Here is a 19,016-nt window from a genome sequence, read left to right as displayed (position 1 = left end):
CAGTGATTGACATCATGAGCTGATCCGCATTATTGGGATACGATGACATGCATCAACCAAGTCAGCAAGCCAGACCACCCGATCCCGTTAGTCGCCCCTTACTACAATCAAAGTCGCCTTTTACTGCAAGCATGGATTGCTGAAGACCTGTTCTATCCCTGGATCTTCATGGGGGACAAGCGTGGGTTGTTGAAGACCCATTCTAACCCAGATATACACGGATGTAATTAGAGAGGAAAGCACAAGTGATGCAGGTCTCAGATGTTCACCACTTTGGTTAAACCCACAAGCATGGGTATAGTGCTGACAAGTTGAGAAACATAATCAGGGCAAACTGAGTTGCTAACCCACAATAACAGGTTTCCGGTGTGCCCAAGGGAAGCAACTCTGCATAGTAATGCTGGCACCTTAGACAACTGGGCTACCTGTGCCCCCAGTTTATGCCGGAAGTTGATGACTGTAAACAAGCCTGTAACAAGCTCCTCACAGCAAAGCTCTCTATATACCTGAAGGGTAACAAGGGTGCCAAGTGCTGGGACAGAGTTTGGGATATACACAAGGTCAAGGTCAATGCAAAAATTCCTTCCCGCACCTTCAAAAACCTGCTGCCACTTACAATCATAACTATTGCCAATTACAAAATTACTGCCACCTGGCATGATTTATTCAGATTGTTTGACAAGTCACAGCATTTCACTAATGTGAAAACATGAACAGTTGCAATCTGGGCCCGGTTGTTCAGAACCCGGTTATTTTAACACCAGGTTAACTCCTAACCAACCGTTAAATATTTAACCACATGTTAGTTAACCAGCCGTTAAAATACTGTTGCAGGATCAATAGATAACCATGAGGTTAGCTAACCACTCGGTTAAATTTTAACATCTTGGTTAAAGCACTGATTAGGTTAAATATTATCCCAGAATTCCAAGCGTTAGTACTTCCGTCACTGTGTCGTATCGAATAATGGCCGAAACAGCGTCGATGACAGAAGAAACTCCAAGGAAAATGAGAAAGAAAAGAAACAGGAATTTTTCTGTGGATGAAGAAAATATCATCCAGTCAATGGTGGAGAGTAATTCACAAGTACTTCATGAAAAACTGAGCAGTGAAGTTACAAATAAGAAGAAGTCTGCTATTTGGATGGCTATCACCAAGGCAGTCAACATGAAGGGCGTAGCGCTTCGATCCGTGGACAAGGTGAAGGAGAAATGGAGCAACATGACAAGAAAGGCCAAGAAAACCTTCACGGACTACAGGCTGCAACAGAGGAAGACCAGAGGGGGGCCCCAGCATCCGAACCAAGTCAGGCTACTTCTCGAATTATTGAGATAATGCAAGATTCAGCAAGTTTCAGCGGGATATCAGGGGGCTTAGAATTGGAAATTCTTCCAAGTAAGTGCTTTCATAGTAACATATTTTATAAAAGCTGTCAATCTGTGCTGGAATAAGTGTACATCTATGGAATTGAACTAAGGGGCCTACTCATTTTCATACGTTCGAAAGTCGTCTGTTTATGTTGACACGGAATATCCCTTTTCTATATTTAGACATGACCTTGAACTTTTTCGAAAGAATGTGTTTGACTCCCATCTCTACAATATCTGAACAAGGCAGCCAACATTGTATGAACTTTTACTATTCACGTGAGATTCACGAGTATTATTATTATATCAACCCAGTCCACGATGCTGTAAACTGTAGAAACGAATATAAGATTGTTGAACACAACATCAGGCGACGGAATATGACGCAATTTCTCTTCTGTAGTGTCAACATTGAGTCCAAAGCCTGTTGTTTTAGCAAGAGCGGGATATCTGCTGTAACAGTGGATACGTAAAGTAATGCTATTCCAAAAACTTCTGACAAACCTGACTTGGTCACGTTTAAATTTCACAAATTCATCTGTGAGCAAAGATTATTTATGAGCACGCTTTCGCTCCTCCATATGTAGAGGTCAAGGTCAGTAAGGTAAATTATTGTGAAGCGGTAGTAAAATGAATTTAATGAAAATATAACAAAATGAATAATTCAGATACACACATTAAGACGAAACGAATAGTCAGAGCCATAAAGACACAGTCAAGATAATTTCGGTCTCCTGAATTTGAAATGAAGTGAATATTCTGTTGATGTTAGTCAACACATTAAAAGCCAATAACATTTATAGTATATTGTCTTTCTCTTAATCATAAATGATTAAAACAAGAGTAGATCCGTATATAAGTATTCTTAAGCCGTAATCCCTAATAGAAACACAGACAAAACCATAAATATTTATATTGATAATTGTTTATTCCTCCAGGTTGTGCTGAACTTTCATCAGTGGCTGATCCTGGGTTGCCAACTGGTGCCACAGATCCTACTCCAGCAGCTACTACCTCAACCCCAACATCACAAAGTCCTGAAGTCAGAGAATCTCAAGAAACAGAGCACAGTGAAGCAGCACCAAGACTTGATGACGGACGTCCAGCCAGGCAACTCAAGTACAGAAAAGAAAGTACAAAACTCAGTTGTTCAGAAAGAGTCTATCAATTACAGGAAAGAGTTCTATCAGGAGAGCTTGAAAAACAGGAATTGGAAAAAAAGAAACTTAAGCTACAAATTCAACTCCTTGAGCAAATACTGCAACGTTATGATATTGACAATTTCAGTCCATCTCAACTGTTACTTTCTATGATGTAATAAACCTGCAGTTTCATTATCACTATATTTAATTCTTGTGTCCTCTGTTCGTAGTTTATTAGCTGGAGAAGAAGGTATTGGCAATATGATCTCTATTGCCTCGTCCATCATGCCTTCCGCCATATGTGTCCACTGTTGGCTGTTCATCTGGGTTGTCGTTGTCATCTTGTAATGGCACATTTAGTAATATGGATATATTGTGGAGGATAGCACAGGCAAGGACAATCTGACACCCACGGTGTGGACTCATCCTTATCTGTTGAATAAACAAGAAATATTTGTGTCACATACATAAATACAGAATGTCACATTAAAATCTACATTTTAGAAGCAATTTGTTTGCTTCTTTGAATTAGTCATATAATTACTAGTAATTAGATATGTTAGTTAGGATTCTTGGAAAATTATTTGTTTCTGCTATGTGGTCGATGTAAAACGTGAAGCATTGGAACACACAACACCATGACTCCAAACCTTAAATTGATGAAAAAAATCAAGATTAGATGTAGAAAAGTAAAACATTGGTCAAATTAAGTACACAAATATACTATGCATATTTACCTCAGAATGAAATACATGAAACCGTCTTTTCCATCGACCAAATGTTCTTTCTATTGTAACTCTTGTAGCACACAAGCTGTCATTGTATCTCTGCTGAGCATTGCCTTGTGGAGTCATGTATGGGGTTTGGAGAAAAGGCCTGCAAGGATATCCACTGTCTCCCAATAGAAAGCCATCTGATATTGAAGTGTGCGACCTCTCTAAATATTCACACAAAGTAGAGGTTCTAAATATGTGGCTATCATGAGTTGATCCCGGCCATTTAGCACACACATTCGTAAATTTACCTACAAATTAGACAATAATTTAAAAAAATAAGCAATGTTCGTGATGGATTAATGGATTTTCTATTATAGGCATATATATTATATATTACAAACTTCTTACAGCTATATTTTCTTAAAATTACAGTCTCTTGACACAGCTTAGAGCTGAAAAGAACTTTAAAAACATCCCTTGTTAGCTGACTAGAATATTTGTATTTATTAAGAATAATGAGAGCACTTACGCAAACCTTTCATTATTTATCTAATTCCGAATCTTTTTAATGCGGAATTTTATAGACCTTGGAAGGGAAGCTACTCTAATTGCAAAAAGGCACAGTACTCTAATCTCACAAGACGTACCTTCGTGGTCACACACTGCCTGTACGTTGATACTGTGGTATCCTTTCCGATTAACGTAAGCTGGTTCATCTCTGGTCGGTGCCTGAATACATATGTGCGTACCAACAATGCAACCTAGGACACTCGGAAAACCACCAAGGGCGAAAAATCCGTCTTGAACCTGACGTATGTAGCATTCTTGTGTTGGCCATTTTATGAATATGCGTTCTTTCTTTTCACCAAGGCATCAGTCACATCGACTATGACACGTGAAACTGTACTTTTGTCCACCCATCATTTCACCAATGACTTGAAGGAAACTACCACTTGCGTAAAAACGGAAAGCTATCATCAGTTGATGATCGACGTTTAGAGCATGGCTACGTTGTGTAGGGCGCTCCAAATCTTCCCTCAGTATATTGGCGATGTAGTTGATAGATTCCCGCCCAAATCTGTACCTATCACGAAGTTCACTGTCTGTGTAGTTCATTAATGCAAAATTAACAGCTCGGAATCGCTTCTGTTGTCTCGCATTAACCTCTGGAACCATGAAAGCGGCGCTAGGCCTAACCATGAACGCCATTTTGTTTCAAAGATAACCAAGGTGTTAAGTATTTAACGGAGGTCGGGAGGTGTGTTAACTTTAATGGGTGTTTAACCAGTCGTTAAAGATAACCATGCTTTGGGAAACAACATAACCATTTGGTTAAATTTAACGGAGAGTTAACACTGACTTAACGGCTGGTTAAGAGTTAACCGGGTTCTGAACACCTGCTACCAAAACCATTCAGTTTTATAGTCAAGAATGACCATGTTAAAATGCACTGTTGGGGAGGCAAACATCTACCATGTTTGATGTCTATGCTCCTGTCAAAACAAACTTACAACAGTGTAGACTGAGTGATTTTATTTTTTCTTTGTTCTGTTTGAAACTAATGTAACTAAACATGCTACTAGGATGAAGTTCCACACCAAGGCATGATTGATACTGTTCCAATATTTGCATATGCTCAATGATTTTCTACCTTTTTTTTATAAACACAGGCCCATGTCATTAATATTCTATACCAACAAACTCGTAGACGAGGCCGAAATCTGTGAGATTGTTAGAAGTCTACGAGTTTGTTAGCAGACAAGAGGCCTAGCCTAATAGTCACAGGCTAAATGTGTCGTAACCAAACAGGTCCACATTTACTGGCCATGTGCCGATAGAAATTTCTTCCGCGAAAAAGTCATATTTGCAATAGAGTTAAATACATTTATAACCTTGTCTTATGAAGGAATAAAGAGATACTAAATTACATAGGAATTCGAAACAACTTGGTTACGAAACGATCTAGGCATCAATACAAACTACAAATACACAAACTGGGCAAACTAGATACGAAACTACTGGGTGCAATAGCCTACTGCCTGGTACCGGCCAAATATTGCAAACACTGAAACCTGATGTTAAGCCTTACTTTGTGGTAAAATAGGCTGAATCTTCGTCAGACGTTCTGCTAATGTTCTTATTTCATCCAGTGAATAAGTAAACGAACAAAATATGCGCGATATTTTGATTTGATCAGCCACCTGAAGGCAGATCATTGCTAAAACGGCACCTCTACAAAACGTCACCGAACGAAAACGGAACCTCGACCACAGTCAAAACGGCTCCTTTTTCGAGGCGAAAACCGTTTTACAAGCAATGAAATTAAACTGAAAGGTTCACATGTAAACACAAATAAATGTGAAATGCTAATCGCTTTAAACATGTTTATCATTAGAAATTAGCCTCTACTCCAATATATACGCCGAGTATCAAATTGAATCAATACATTTATAGTCTTCAAAAAAAGAAACGAATATATTTGGTCATAAGAGCAAAATTAGTGGACCAAGAGGTGCAAAATGAAGAGGTTTAATGTGTTATAGTTTCAGTGATAAATTTCACGGATCAAAATGACCACAAGGACATGCAAACCATTAGTCGTGAAACACGGACGATTCGGAAAAACGCATACAGTTCATTAGCAAAAGGGCCATGGAGCTGCATCCACTGCACGTGCTGCAGCACTATGAACGGTATTATAGTGCAGGATTTTTAAGTGCCTGGCATCTGCGTCAATCGAACAGTGATAGTTCAACACCATGCCAAGATCATCAGAAGTGCAAAGAAACAACGTCATAGGCCGCTTGTAGGCAGGGGAATCCCGATCAGCTGTAGCCAGGGTTTTCAATGTAGCGCCCAGCACCATTACAAGGCTATGGGATCGGTTTCAACATGGGTCAACACGTGATCGGCCAAGGTCGGGACGACCAAGAGTAACCGACCCCAAGCAAGATCGCTACATCCGACTGCGCCACCTACGTGAAAAGACGACCACAGCCTACTCACCCGCATCCCAAATACCCGGAATGTGCAGAATCTCCGACCTCCGTTAAATAGCAGCAGGTCTACAAGCAAGACGTCCTGTTCGACGCGTCATATTGAGCCGACAACATCGTCAGCAACGACTGCATTGGTGTCGTCAACACAGGGTATGGCCTCAGCTGCGATGGAGAGATGTCTGGTTCAGCGACGAATCAAGATTTCTCCTCTGTCGAAGGGATGGAGAAGAGTACGAGTCTACAGACGTCGAGGAGAACGTTACGCCGGAAACAGGTAATTACATTCTATTTCCTTACACATGACTAATTGAACTATTAATACTGATACATTACGTAATATGTTCCAAACTCGGCATATAGTCATGAATATACAGAAGTTTTCCACCCACACTAAGGTCATTAACAAAGGAAAAGCTCTCTGTGAAGATCCGGATTAGAACAGGTCTTCAGCAACCCATGCCTGTGGTATAAGAGGCGACAAACGGGATCGGGTGGTCAGGCTCGCTGACTTGGTTGGTGCATGTCATATCCCAATTGCGTAGATCGATGCTCATGATATTAATCACTGGCCATGGTTTGTTTCGCCCAGACTCGATTATATACAGGCTGCCGTCATATAGCTGGATTATTGCTGAGTGCGGCGTTAAACAACAAACAAACAAATCATTTTGTCACTGGTGCATCAAATTCGGATATATCTTCCACATGTCCGCCCCAAATCGTGTTGCATACTTTACTGTGGCCTTGAATGTTGTAACCCTGATCAAACAACATTTGTGCAAGAATCGTATGACGCTCAAAAGTGGTGAAAAAGTAGACCACAAAGGTTGGGGCAGATGGAGTAAGTGAGTGAGTATGGTTTTTCGCGGCTATCAGCAATATTCCAACAATATTACGATGGTGGACACCAGAAATGGGCTTCACACATTGTACCTCGAGAGGAATCGAACCCGGGTCTTCGACATCACGAGCAAACGCTTCAAATCCCGAGACTACCTCGCCGCCACTGGAATATTGCTCCACATAAAGGAAATGTCTGCAATTGGAAAGTTGAATCCCTCTTGTCACACAGTCTTTGTCAAGATCACAAAGCATATATTTCTCTTAAGTTGGTTTGATTGTATGTATTACAGTGTAGTTGGACTGTATGTAAGCTGTGAGCTTTAAAGGTGTTATGTAAGATTGCTTGGGTCAGGAGTGAACGTCTTTTGTTGTATGAGCTGTGTGATTGAATGGGTATTTAAGAAGACTGTCAACTAAAATTCAGGGCAGTCTATGAGAATTAACCTTGGTTGGACGGTTTTGGTGTGTTATCCCAATCTTGTGGCGTAAGTTACATTTTATTTGAATATTGTTTATGCTTATATTCCTGTAGCTTGATCATGTATGTATTATCTGTATAGTTTATATATATATATATATATGCAATGATAGAATAGTAAACGGATGTAGGAACATGTCTTTTGTAGTGTATATTCATCGTGAATTAAGTCAACAAAATCTTAGAAATCTCACACAAAGAAAGTCTTGATTTGGCCGTGTTTTGGCAGTCGTCGTTGTATTGAAAACCACCACCAAAATGATAATAATATCATCATGTACATTTACTTTTGATATTGACATTGGTTATTCTGGGTAGTACTTGCTCAATGTATGTTGAATAACTCGATACTTTTAGTTATTCTGAGTATTGCACAGGCTTGATGTATGTTGAATAACCGTGTGTAGTTATTCTGAACATACTCCCATGCTCATATGTATGTTGAATAACCGTGTGTAGTTATTCTGAACATGCTCCCATGCTCATATGTTGAATAACCGTGTGTAGTTATTCTGAGCATGCTCCCATGTTCATATGTATGTTGAATAACTGTGTACCATTCGGAGTAATACTCGATATAAGGTGAATGGTTACTTGATATAAACTTACGTGTATACGTTTGTTGTATAGTGTCCGGGGACCCAGGGGCACTTGTATGTAATATGAGGAGGCAGCGACATTCGTTGTATGAAGCCTGACCCCTGGGCGACGGATGGCCAAGAATATGAGAATCTAATCTGGACTGAATGAGACCTGTGCGAGCGAGGCTCTTAAACATTGTACAGTGTATAGTGCGATGACGTGGAAGGAGGCGTGGAGAAAATGACTTTGTACATTTTGTGTACATAATGTGAGATAACTGATTGTTGACATGCATGTATTGAAGTGTTGGAAGTATTACTGCCTTAAGATGTTAATTTATTAAGGTGTTGATGTTGAGAGGTATTGATGTTCTGATGTATTGATGTTCTGATATTGATGCAATGATATATATATTGGTGTATTAGTAGGGATTTAGGAGATATAAGTGCAATAACAGTGTATTTGATAGTAGGGTTGAGTAACCTTAAGTATTTGGAAAGTGTATGTTAGAGGGACAGTGTGTGTGAAGTGTGTGAAGGGTGATAGTTAGTGGAAGGTAGCGGAATGGGTGTGAGTACGTAGCTACGTCTTTTTCAACATAATTCTTAACTTTATTTAATAGATATATTCTTAATCCATATTTGGGTTGTGATATTACACCGTGTTGTGACAGACTTGGGGATAGTTTTTGTCCCTCTGAATGTTTTGTCCCTCTGAATCAAAGATTTGAATATACTCACCGCCAAAAGAAACGCGAATACCATACATGTTGGTTAATAAATGAAGACATACTCATATTCAAGAGATATTAGATTGGTTCGATGCACAAATGACCATACTGTTATGCTGTGTGAACCGATGCTCATGAACGCATCACATGTGACGTCCTATATCTATCACCCGAAATGCACAATTTGTCTCGAGCAGGATTAGTGTATAAAGTTTGGAAATCACGTGCAGCATATCGTGATAAGACTACAGACACTCTGCGGTAACACTTGACTGATTGTTAGTTTTGTCATTAATTGGTACTCTACCAATTCTAAATGGTGTTTTTTATTCTTTTTAAATACCCCTATAATAAGCGGTAAAAATTTACGAGATCAATAGCCAGAAGCACAAGCCATATATATATCAAGAGTAAACAATAAGTTATATGAAGATATAATGTCTTGGACGGCTTTTGTGGACGGTCTAGAAAATAATAATATTCCTGCCGTTGGCATTCTTTCACAACATGTCTGGTTAAATGATGACATACACCTGGGGAAGTAACGGTTGTCTACCAATCATGGTCTACAAAAGGCATCAGATTTATTAACGTTTTTTTTTTGACGAAAAGGGACACTTTCTCTCATCTGTACAATTCACGGAGAAATTCAACCTTTAAATAAATTATCTTATATATCAAAGTCTGATCCAGTCCATTAAGCAATACTGTCGGAAACAGGGCATTCAGAAACTTAGTTACCCAATTTGTATTTATTACAATTGTAATAAACCAGGATAGATTCTCCATATTTCTATAAAATACTTAAAGACAACCAAATTACCAAGAATCAACCCTTTCAAAAATGGGAACTCCTGCTAAGTGAAATCTGCGAAGCAGATCGTAAACATTACATCTTATACCGTCTAGGTGTAGCAAGTCATGCACATTTCAGTGCCAAAACCAAATGTTACATCATATTCTACCTCCAAATTTGCTACTTTATTAAATGGGATATGTGGACAGTGACGCTTCTCAATAAAGGGAAAATAAACATTCATATTTCAAAAGAACCTTACTCGGGCATACCTTACAAAACAATAATCCTATAAACACCATAATCTTGGTGCTGAAAAAACCCATATTTGACAAAAGAATTAAACACAAAATGCCAACTTTCCAGGATATCCAATGGGAGCTTACTCAATACACTAACAAAATATTTTGCAAATGTAAATCAACAGGTACTGGTCAAGCTGTCATTTACTCTTCTCTTAAAGTACAATAACTGGGTGTAATATACGCAACTGTAAAATGAAAACGCAACATAAATAAAAAGTTTTAAAATATACATTATTGGTACACATTGTAAACACCTTCATAACGTACATACTTCTCTATGTTTCAATAGTTCGCGTATCTTTTAGCGGTGCGTATATAAAAAGATCAGGCGGTGTCACTGATCTCTTATTTCTATTTCAGGTGGATAAATTAATGTCTATTTGAGTGAGTGAGTTGGGTTTAACGCCGCTTTTAACAGTATTCCAGTTATATCCCGGCGTGTAAGCTTAATGTGGGAGGAAAGCCCAAAGTGATGCAGGTCTCAGACGTTTACCACTTCGGTGAAACCCACGAGCACGGGTATGGTGCTGACAAACCTACAAACATAATCGAGGCGATGTCTATTTGACCATTATAGAACCAGTAATGGCCTTGGTTGCATATACTAACTCAAAGTGAGTCAAATAATTCCCACAAGGCCTTATTCTCATTCGTTAAACATGTTTCTCTCTTTGCAACAAGTTCTATTAAATCTGTAACGAATGGTAGTTTTCACATGTCACAATGAATCACTCTTCCATGCATACAAGGTACGACTGATGCCACCTGGCAGGTGACAGGGATGACAAATTCCCTAATTTATTTACACGTTGTTCAATCTAGAATGGTTATTGTCGCCATTATATGACAGACAGTGAGACCGTTTATTATTATGTGGCAAAAAGACCAATAGTACATCATGTCTACATTTAGGCGTAAATGTTACAATGAGCGCACCTTATATGCCGTGCAAGTAACAAAAGACATTTGTGCACAAACGGACTGTTCTCTTGCGAAATATATGATACAATAATAGAGATAACTTAAATAAGAGACTATCGTCATCGGTATCAGAAACTTTTCTTTCGAGGGCCTGATTACAAAATACGGGGGGAAATATTCTTAAGTTTGTATTCAGTACAAATCATTAAACTTCTGTACCATGGTTGCAGTAAAAAAAGGTAGTATTTTCTGTTTCAGGAGTTTTAGAAACTCCGGCAGCTCTGATATGCAAATCCTGACAATTACATTTAAATTTTGTCAATACCCGGCGCAAGTTTTAATGTTTTTATAGCTGGCGTGATAAGAAACCTGAAATCTGAATAGTAACTTAAGAATTTCAACTCTCTCATATCGTTCTACCACTCTTGTTGGTAAGTGTCTTTACATCTCTGAAATAGATCTTTATTTCCAACATGTCCAAAATAAGACTGGAATAGGGTGGTTTGCACAAATGAAACAAAGTTAATATCTCTAATATTTCTTTAATAAATCATAACATGGTTTAGAATATCTTGAAGAAGGCTGTCTAGAAACTCTTATCCAGTAGGCTATAACTCTAGAACGGCATTAATCCCTAAAGGAAAGCGTCCACATGATCCCAATATAACTTTGTTCGATGGCTTGTAACTACTATTTGATATAAACTAGTAGAATAAGTTCATAACTAAAGCAAACTCATTGTTGGTTTATTTACTAGAACTATCATTAATAGTTATGAGTATTTACAAACTGCATTCATTAATTCTTCGGAGTGACAAAACTCTAGAAGACTAAAACAAGTCCGTCTGTTGATCTTCCAACATATCCATTATATGAACGTGTACAGGGATGTCCGCCATCATTTTGTAGAATCTGAGGTGTTCCATGCTGGCAAGGGTGACGGAGCGTAATCCCGGCAGACGAAGAAGCACTTTGGCAAACCGCGCAGGTTGTTGTGGGTGTCTTGACAGGCAGTAGTCCTCCAGGGATGTATACACGTTTCTGCGTAGTCTTTCGACAGTTGAAGGTGCTTGTAACCCTTTCACATCTGAATCATACCCACATTATTTCAGGCAATCATTGTCACCGTCTCACGAAAAATGTTTTTTTTCCTGGTATGAACAACGCTATACAAGTTACATTTGATGTATTGCAATCAATCAGTAACATGACCAGGGACAGAGTAAGCAAATATAGGGAGGGCAACACGAAGATTGACATGTGTTTTCTGTGTCAACATTTTCCAAACATAATACCTGGGTTGAGGAGTAGGACAGCTCGAATACAGCCCAACTCTGCTTTATCCATCTGTAAGGCCTTCATGCGGTCTACCACTTCCGTCAGGACTCGATCAATTATTGCCCCAATACCAGCTTTGTGAGCCGCTGCACGGTCAACGTGCAACCCTGTTGACAGCAGGATAGCATCTGTCACGGCAGTAGATCGGTGACAAAAACCAGCGATCAATAACTCGTTCCACCCTGAAAAAGCAAAATGTTACTGAATGAGTATTACGCCAGCTTTTACAAACCTGACACTACTTAACAAAATATCCGACAGCAACAACAACCACAATTCTTGTTTGCCCATGACATGCATGGATGCAGAATACATTACAGGACGTAAGCATCCCATTTTCCAAACTATACTTTGTCACAATTTGTATGCATGAGGTATCATACCGCATTTACATGTAATTTGTGTGCACAAACATATTTTTTTTATTCTGTTTTACAGGACATATACCTGCAGTCTCACAGGACAAATACCTGCAGTCCTTTCGACATATACCTGCAGTCTCACAGGACATATATCTGCAGTCTATACGACATATACATGCAGTCTCACAGGACAAATACCTGCAGTCCTTACGACATATATCTGCAGTCTTACAGGTTTGGTTTGGTTTGCGCCGCACTTAGCAATATTCCAGCTATATGACGGCGGTCTGTAAATAATCGAGTCAGGACCAGACAATACAGTGATTGACATCATGAGCATCGATCCACGCAATTAGGATACGATGACATGCATCAACCAAGCAGACCCCCCGATCCTGATAGTCGCTTCTTACGACAAGCAGGGTCGCCTTTTACGGCAAGCATGGGTTGCTGAAGACCTCTTCCACCACGGATCGTCAGTCTTACAGGGCATATATAGGCAGTCGAACATGACACATACCTGCAGTTTTAAAGGACATATACCTGCAGTCTTTACGACATACACCTGCAGTCTTTACGACATACACCTGCAGTCTTACACGACATATACCTACAGTCTTACACGGCATAAACCTGCAGTCTTACACGTCATATACATGTCTACAGTCTTACAAGAAGTACATTTGAATAAAACAACCGTGAATTTCGTAAGGAAGGACTTGTTTGGGTTCCTGATCTATAGACTTCTACAGTACCATAACGAAACTTAGGTATAGTTACATTGTCCTTTTCCACCTCTGGCAGAACTTATCCCATCTATTGTCATTTATTGCGGATGAAGAAGGTCTCCGAGGCGTGTCATCGCTTTAATTTAAATTTAGCTGTGATAGGTTCTAAGCCTTGAAGATGAAGGCTGTGGAAATATGTCCAATCTGGGCTGACGCAGAAGATTGTGGCAGTTGTGGTAGTTTGATTGGTTCCTCAATGAGTTGGGGAAACAGTTTGGTAAACCATGGCCTGCTTCGCCAAAACGGAGTTATGAGGATCAGCACACAATCTGTGTCCTCCAACTTCATCAAGACTCTTTCTAGAAGTGATCACGGAGGGAAAGCGTAGGCAACCATCCCTTTCCAGCTCTTGAATAATGTGTCCACTGGTACAGCTTGTGGATCTGCTACTGGAGTGACGTATACAAGGAGATTGTTGTCGAGGCAAGTGGCAAACAGACGTTAAGTTACTCCCCCTACATTCTGCATGCAGGCCACCACTGTGGTAGGGAAAGGAGATCCATAAAAACAAATGAGATACTTCAGCACTATTGGCTGAAAAATATCAGCATAACCAACCTAAATGACCATACTGAGTTCATTCACGCCAACATGTGACAAAGCTGAAATCTTCTATTGAAAGTCATGATTAGTAGGAACGTCACTCCAACACAAAATATCCACCATCACAGATGAGCCGATATCACATTGGAGCATGTTCAGATAACGATCCTCTGATAGACATAGGAAACATGAGGAAAAAGAAGTTAAATAAAAAAAGCCGTGTTTGGGGTAAGCTGCTTCTTATCCCGATCGGACAAACATTAAAATTGATGTATCCATCTAGACAGACTTGTTAGGTGTGGTCAAATCGGATGAACATCGCTGCAATTCGAATGAACAGTCACAAGAAACTCGTAATTGCAAATGTAAAATGAAGTGCGAAGTTTCTGTATTTCGTTCCACGAAACCAATATTTCTTGTTGAGAAAATTTCATCTCCATGAACAAATGCACATCTTGTTTACGCATAATAACCAATCAGAGACATGATATTACTGAGGAATGGAAGATAAAGCTCCATACATAGTCAGTAATGTTTCAGTGAATGCTTCACTCCCCAGTTAAGTGGTTCCACTGTCGGGTTGCGCATCATAAATAATTCGCTCTCTATGATTTTTTATGCCCATAACTAAATCCTTTTGTTTCATGTGTGGCCCTTTGTGAACTGCAGCACACTATTCTGCTGTCCTATCAATTACTGATAATATTACCAACCGGTCCCTTCCCATCGATCATGGTGTTGGCATTAGGTAAACCTTGGTAAGCATGAATCTCAGACCATAAATATAGTCCTGTTGATTGGGTTCCTGGACAGCCAACATCGACTATCCACTCTGTAGCCTCCTCTCCGTCGCTTGTAATCGAATTGATAGTGTTGAGTTGGTCCTTAAATAAATGAGGTGTCATGACCCTGTTTGGCTATAACAATCCTGGTTAGTTTCAAATGTGCCTTAATCTGAGCTTGGACGGAAAATATTGTCTCTGTAACTTAGTGGATTGGCTGGACATTCCAATCGGACGAGCAACTGTAAATCAGACTAACCCGTAACTCGGTCATGGTAGACAACAGTTTTATTCCAACATATGTAGCTACTCTCTTGACATGAGATGGCGAGCTTCGTCCAAAAACTCAGAAAAATGGAGACTCAGGAGGCTGGTGACGGTGTCTCAGTTGGGAATCATGAGCCGACTGGATCCCATGGTGTATGTCATGATTCGTCAAACAGTGTGTAATTCTGTGCCAATGTCGTAGATTATGAAAACCTGATGATTTCACATAATCATGGTGTCCGATCTGGTGATGATCACACCAACGGAATGCTGCACTTCCCAATCTCAAACAAGTTAACCCGGCTGCCGTGCCGTGCCGTGCCCACGTAATATCTCACAAAGCTGAGAGTGAGTCATTATCATTGAAACCGAGGCAGAAACAGGACTCTTCTTGGACCGTGCGGCCTGTTGTGGACAATCTGGTAGTGGTGTGAGACAGACGTCTGTTCCGATTCTAGGACAGTCAGACCTGTTAACAGGCGTTGCCTTCACATTCGTGAACTGTTCAAAGATATGTCAACGCCTGCTTTCAACTGTACTCACATTTACTGACTGTTAAGCTTCTTGCAGCTCCAATTGGCTTGGGATGCACAGTCTTCTTCAACTTTAGGTTGCAGATCCAAGGAAGACACAAAGTCTGAACGTCCACCATACCGCACTTATCGAGTCGCAATCCAATCTGTCATTGCTGTCCCCCGGACGATAGGTAGGCTGGTATTATCCATGGTCCCGCAGAGACCTATCGTGACTGCTATGCGCAACCCCAAACCAATGTCTCTATCTTCCCGGGAACCGATGGTCCGAGGTCTCACGATCCGAGGTCTCATAGTGCGGCACCCCTATACCATTCATGGACGTGATATCTTCTATGTCATCTATGACGGTATATCTGACTGTCCCAACTCTGGCCTCTTTGACGGGGAAAGCTTCGGGTCAGGACGTGTTGATGTTGCTTAATAGCATCCACCTCCTCCGTAATGCTGGACAGATTCAAAACGACAGAAGGTAATCGTTGGGGTGGATTCAGATATGCAACTACCTTGGGTCAACACAATCACGTCTAAACCTTTTTCATGACATCAAGCACCTTGTTAAACAAGACCACAGAGAGCAGGGTACACAGAGGACACGTCAAGAGGGTGACTAATACTTCCAACAGCTAGGTCAGGTGTGGATCCCCGGAAACCTTGTAGTTCCCGCACTGTTATGAGCTGAAGATGACGACGGAGATGGAGACGCTATTCTTCCAATAACACGTCACTAGTTACTTTCTTACGTGATCAAAACCTTAATCAACCAAAGTAAGATACTAAGCATCTGTGACTCTTAAAGGAAAGCATAGATGTGACAGTGTGACAAACTACAAAGGTGTGCTAGAAATACTAAGATTTATTTCCCCCCCCCCCCCCCCCCCCCCCCCCCCATCCGCTTTAAAATTGTGGAATACATTACCTATAAAGCAAAGGAATATTGAAACCGTCTCTCGATTTAATCAAGTTTGGGAACAGATAAATCTATATATTTCTCATATGGTCTAAGGAAAATCAACATAATACAAACGAAATAAAGACATGGTGATGGTGATTTGACACTTGAAGAGAGGTCTTCAGCAACCCATGCTTGTCGTAAAAGGCGACTATGCTTGTCGTAAGAGGGGACTAACGGAATCGGATGGTCAGGCTCGCTGACTTGGTTGATGCATGTCATCGAATCACAATTGCGTGGATCGATGCTCATGATGTCAATCACTGGATTGCCTGGTCCAGACTCGAATATTTACAGACCGCCGTCATACAGCTGGAATGTTGCCGACAGCGGCGTTAAACAACAAACAACAACAACAACGATAGTGACTTAAAAATTACTTATTTAGAAAAGGTTTAAACGAGGATCCAAAATGCCGATGCGGCAGCCCATGTGAAAATTCATTTCAGTGTTTTCATTGAATGTCCTTTTTTTAAATCAGCTGGAAACGAATTGATGCACTCACTATTGCTAATTGTTAAAGATACTTATGATGTCAATATTGACCCGATGCTAGTTGGCAATGCAGTTTTACCTAATCATGTATTCGAAAACACTTTTAGGAACGTACATACATATATAAAGAGAACAAAAATGTTTGAGAGAGCAATGTGAATGTACATACGTTTCTCTATTTCTTTTCTTTCCTTGCTGTCATTTAATTAATTTAATGTAAATAAGCAGACATGTAAATCTAGGGCGGGAGAGGGCGTTCTAAGTTGTGATAACTTGTGCCCAATCCTTTTCATGAGAATAAAATAGGTTTAAAATAAACTATAAAGGCTGATAATTATTGATAGCTGCCAGTGAAGAGAACGTCTGTTGAAAGTCTAAAGATTTGTGTAGTGTGATGACAGCCAAAATGTAGGGTTCTTGACAATGATGTTTTAGAGGTAAGTTAATCGCAGGATTTAGGGATCGATCATTTAATATTGTTCCCGAAGATTCTTGAAAAAAATAATTCAGCTTCAGACTGTTGAAAAAAATTGTTTGCCACAAAAATTACATTGTTGCGATGTGGTTTTCTCAAAACAATTCAGGCTCATAGATTTGTAGCATTCTTTTTGTATGATGACTCTGTACATAACATATAAGTGGATGTGTCTCTGTTGGATTTTTTTAGTCACAAATGTTAAATATACATGTAAGGCTTATGTATATTGGCCGAGAGGGGACATAGAGAATACTACACTCATCACATTAGATACCATTTCTACGACACGAGTGGCTTTTCTATGGTATCTGACCGAGCGAAGTTCATTTTGTATTATGAACAAAATGAAAATATGAACAGTGACTATCTGTATTCTGTGAATCTTGCGTATTTACTACACTACAAGAAAATATACAAGCTAAACGAGAAAAAAATATGTGTGAATTTGTAACATATTTATCTACTACAAAATGTTTGAAAAATCTATTCATGAGAGGCAAAATAGTGGTGAGAATTACAGGAATGGATCACTAAATATTAGCAAAAACCGTTTTAATGTACGGCATTATGGGAAATATCGCTTTCTCGCTCTATCGTTTTGTCTAATAACTAACCATGGTCATATGAAAGAATCGGGTGTTCTTTCAACTTCTTTTAAATAGTATGTACTGTAAATCTTGAATATTAACGTTAGAGTTAAAAAATAACTGAAAAAAATGAGAGTAGACTTAATTAATTATACTTTGCATTCATGACTCAGAAATGACTGTTGATAAGACGGCCTCACTGCACACTTTGAATAGCGGAAATCCCAACTTGAATATAAAACCAATCAACTATCTATATATTTCCATATTACGGTTACTGAGAACAATATGTCATCCAAAAACTAGAAATTACATATGGACATCCGGTAGTATTACTATTGCTTGGGGGAGGACTATGATGACATCTACTCCGCAAACAGAATAAATATTGAATTGTGTCTAAGTAAATAGTGAGAAAATTTCAACATTCTGTCCATATGTATAATTTGTAATGTGACTGGAAAAATGTCAGCTCTCTTTTATGATTAAAACCACTCCCCCCACTGAGGTCAGGTTCAATTCAATAATGTTGTTTTACATATATATACTTTCTATCGTAAAGAAACCATTATAGTGGCCAAGAGGAAATATTGCTGTGGCAGTGTCATTTCTATAATTTATCTGTATATATATATATATGGTATTGGTTTTAGACAGTGTAATTGGTGTATGTTATTATATTATGTACGGTACAAGTTTCCAGCCTGATTGCGCCAAGCTGAACTTGGGCTGGTAAGTTCTTTTGTTTATTGTGAGGGTCAAGAGTATTCTTTTGTCTTGCTTTTAGAGGGCAAGCTTCTATACTAACACAAGCACTAAGTCAGTCTACTTGATACAGCTTTCTCTGGACAGTCACGACATGAGACTCATATTTTGACACGTATCGTGACAAGGACTTTCACAGCTTCATCTTCACTATACATCTCCAAAGGTTAGTTTTAATACTTGATTATAAACATTATGTAGGATGTAATATTTGTTTTAGTACAGCATGTATAATGTAAACATTATT

General features: G+C 39.4%; 2 protein-coding genes and 2 pseudogenes across 3 annotated transcripts in view; 1 reads left to right on the top strand and 3 right to left on the bottom strand.

Moving 5' to 3' along the window:
- LOC139458735 (acyl-CoA-binding domain-containing protein 6-like) overlaps positions 1 to 5,460 on the bottom strand; it is an 82,695-nt gene extending 77,235 nt beyond the window's left edge. For both annotated transcript variants that reach the window (XM_071240139.1, XM_071240140.1), the window contains exon 1: positions 5,315 to 5,460. The gene's annotated coding sequence lies outside the window, so the exon portion shown is untranslated. The remainder of the gene's footprint in view (positions 1 to 5,314) is intronic.
- On the top strand, positions 967 to 2,685 carry LOC139458734 (nuclear apoptosis-inducing factor 1-like; annotated as a pseudogene).
- LOC139458733 (putative nuclease HARBI1) lies at positions 2,231 to 4,480 on the bottom strand (annotated as a pseudogene).
- A 6,249-nt stretch (positions 5,461 to 11,709) lies between the features above and the next one.
- LOC139459485 (uncharacterized) overlaps positions 11,710 to 19,016 on the bottom strand; it is a 30,362-nt gene continuing 23,055 nt past the window's right edge. The window contains exons 8-9 of the mRNA XM_071240930.1: positions 12,175 to 12,399; positions 11,710 to 11,966 (exon numbers count right to left, since the gene is read on the bottom strand). Of these exons, the coding sequence (XP_071097031.1) occupies positions 11,710 to 11,966; positions 12,175 to 12,399 (482 nt within the window). The remainder of the gene's footprint in view (positions 11,967 to 12,174; positions 12,400 to 19,016) is intronic.

This window comes from Haliotis cracherodii, unplaced genomic scaffold (assembly GCF_022045235.1).
Source record: "Haliotis cracherodii isolate W230 unplaced genomic scaffold, xgHalCrac1.p SCAF_13, whole genome shotgun sequence".
Lineage (NCBI taxonomy): Eukaryota > Metazoa > Mollusca > Gastropoda > Lepetellida > Haliotidae > Haliotis > Haliotis cracherodii.
The sequence above is the reverse complement of the archived record's forward strand: the minus strand, read 5'-3'. Positions and strand labels throughout refer to the sequence as shown.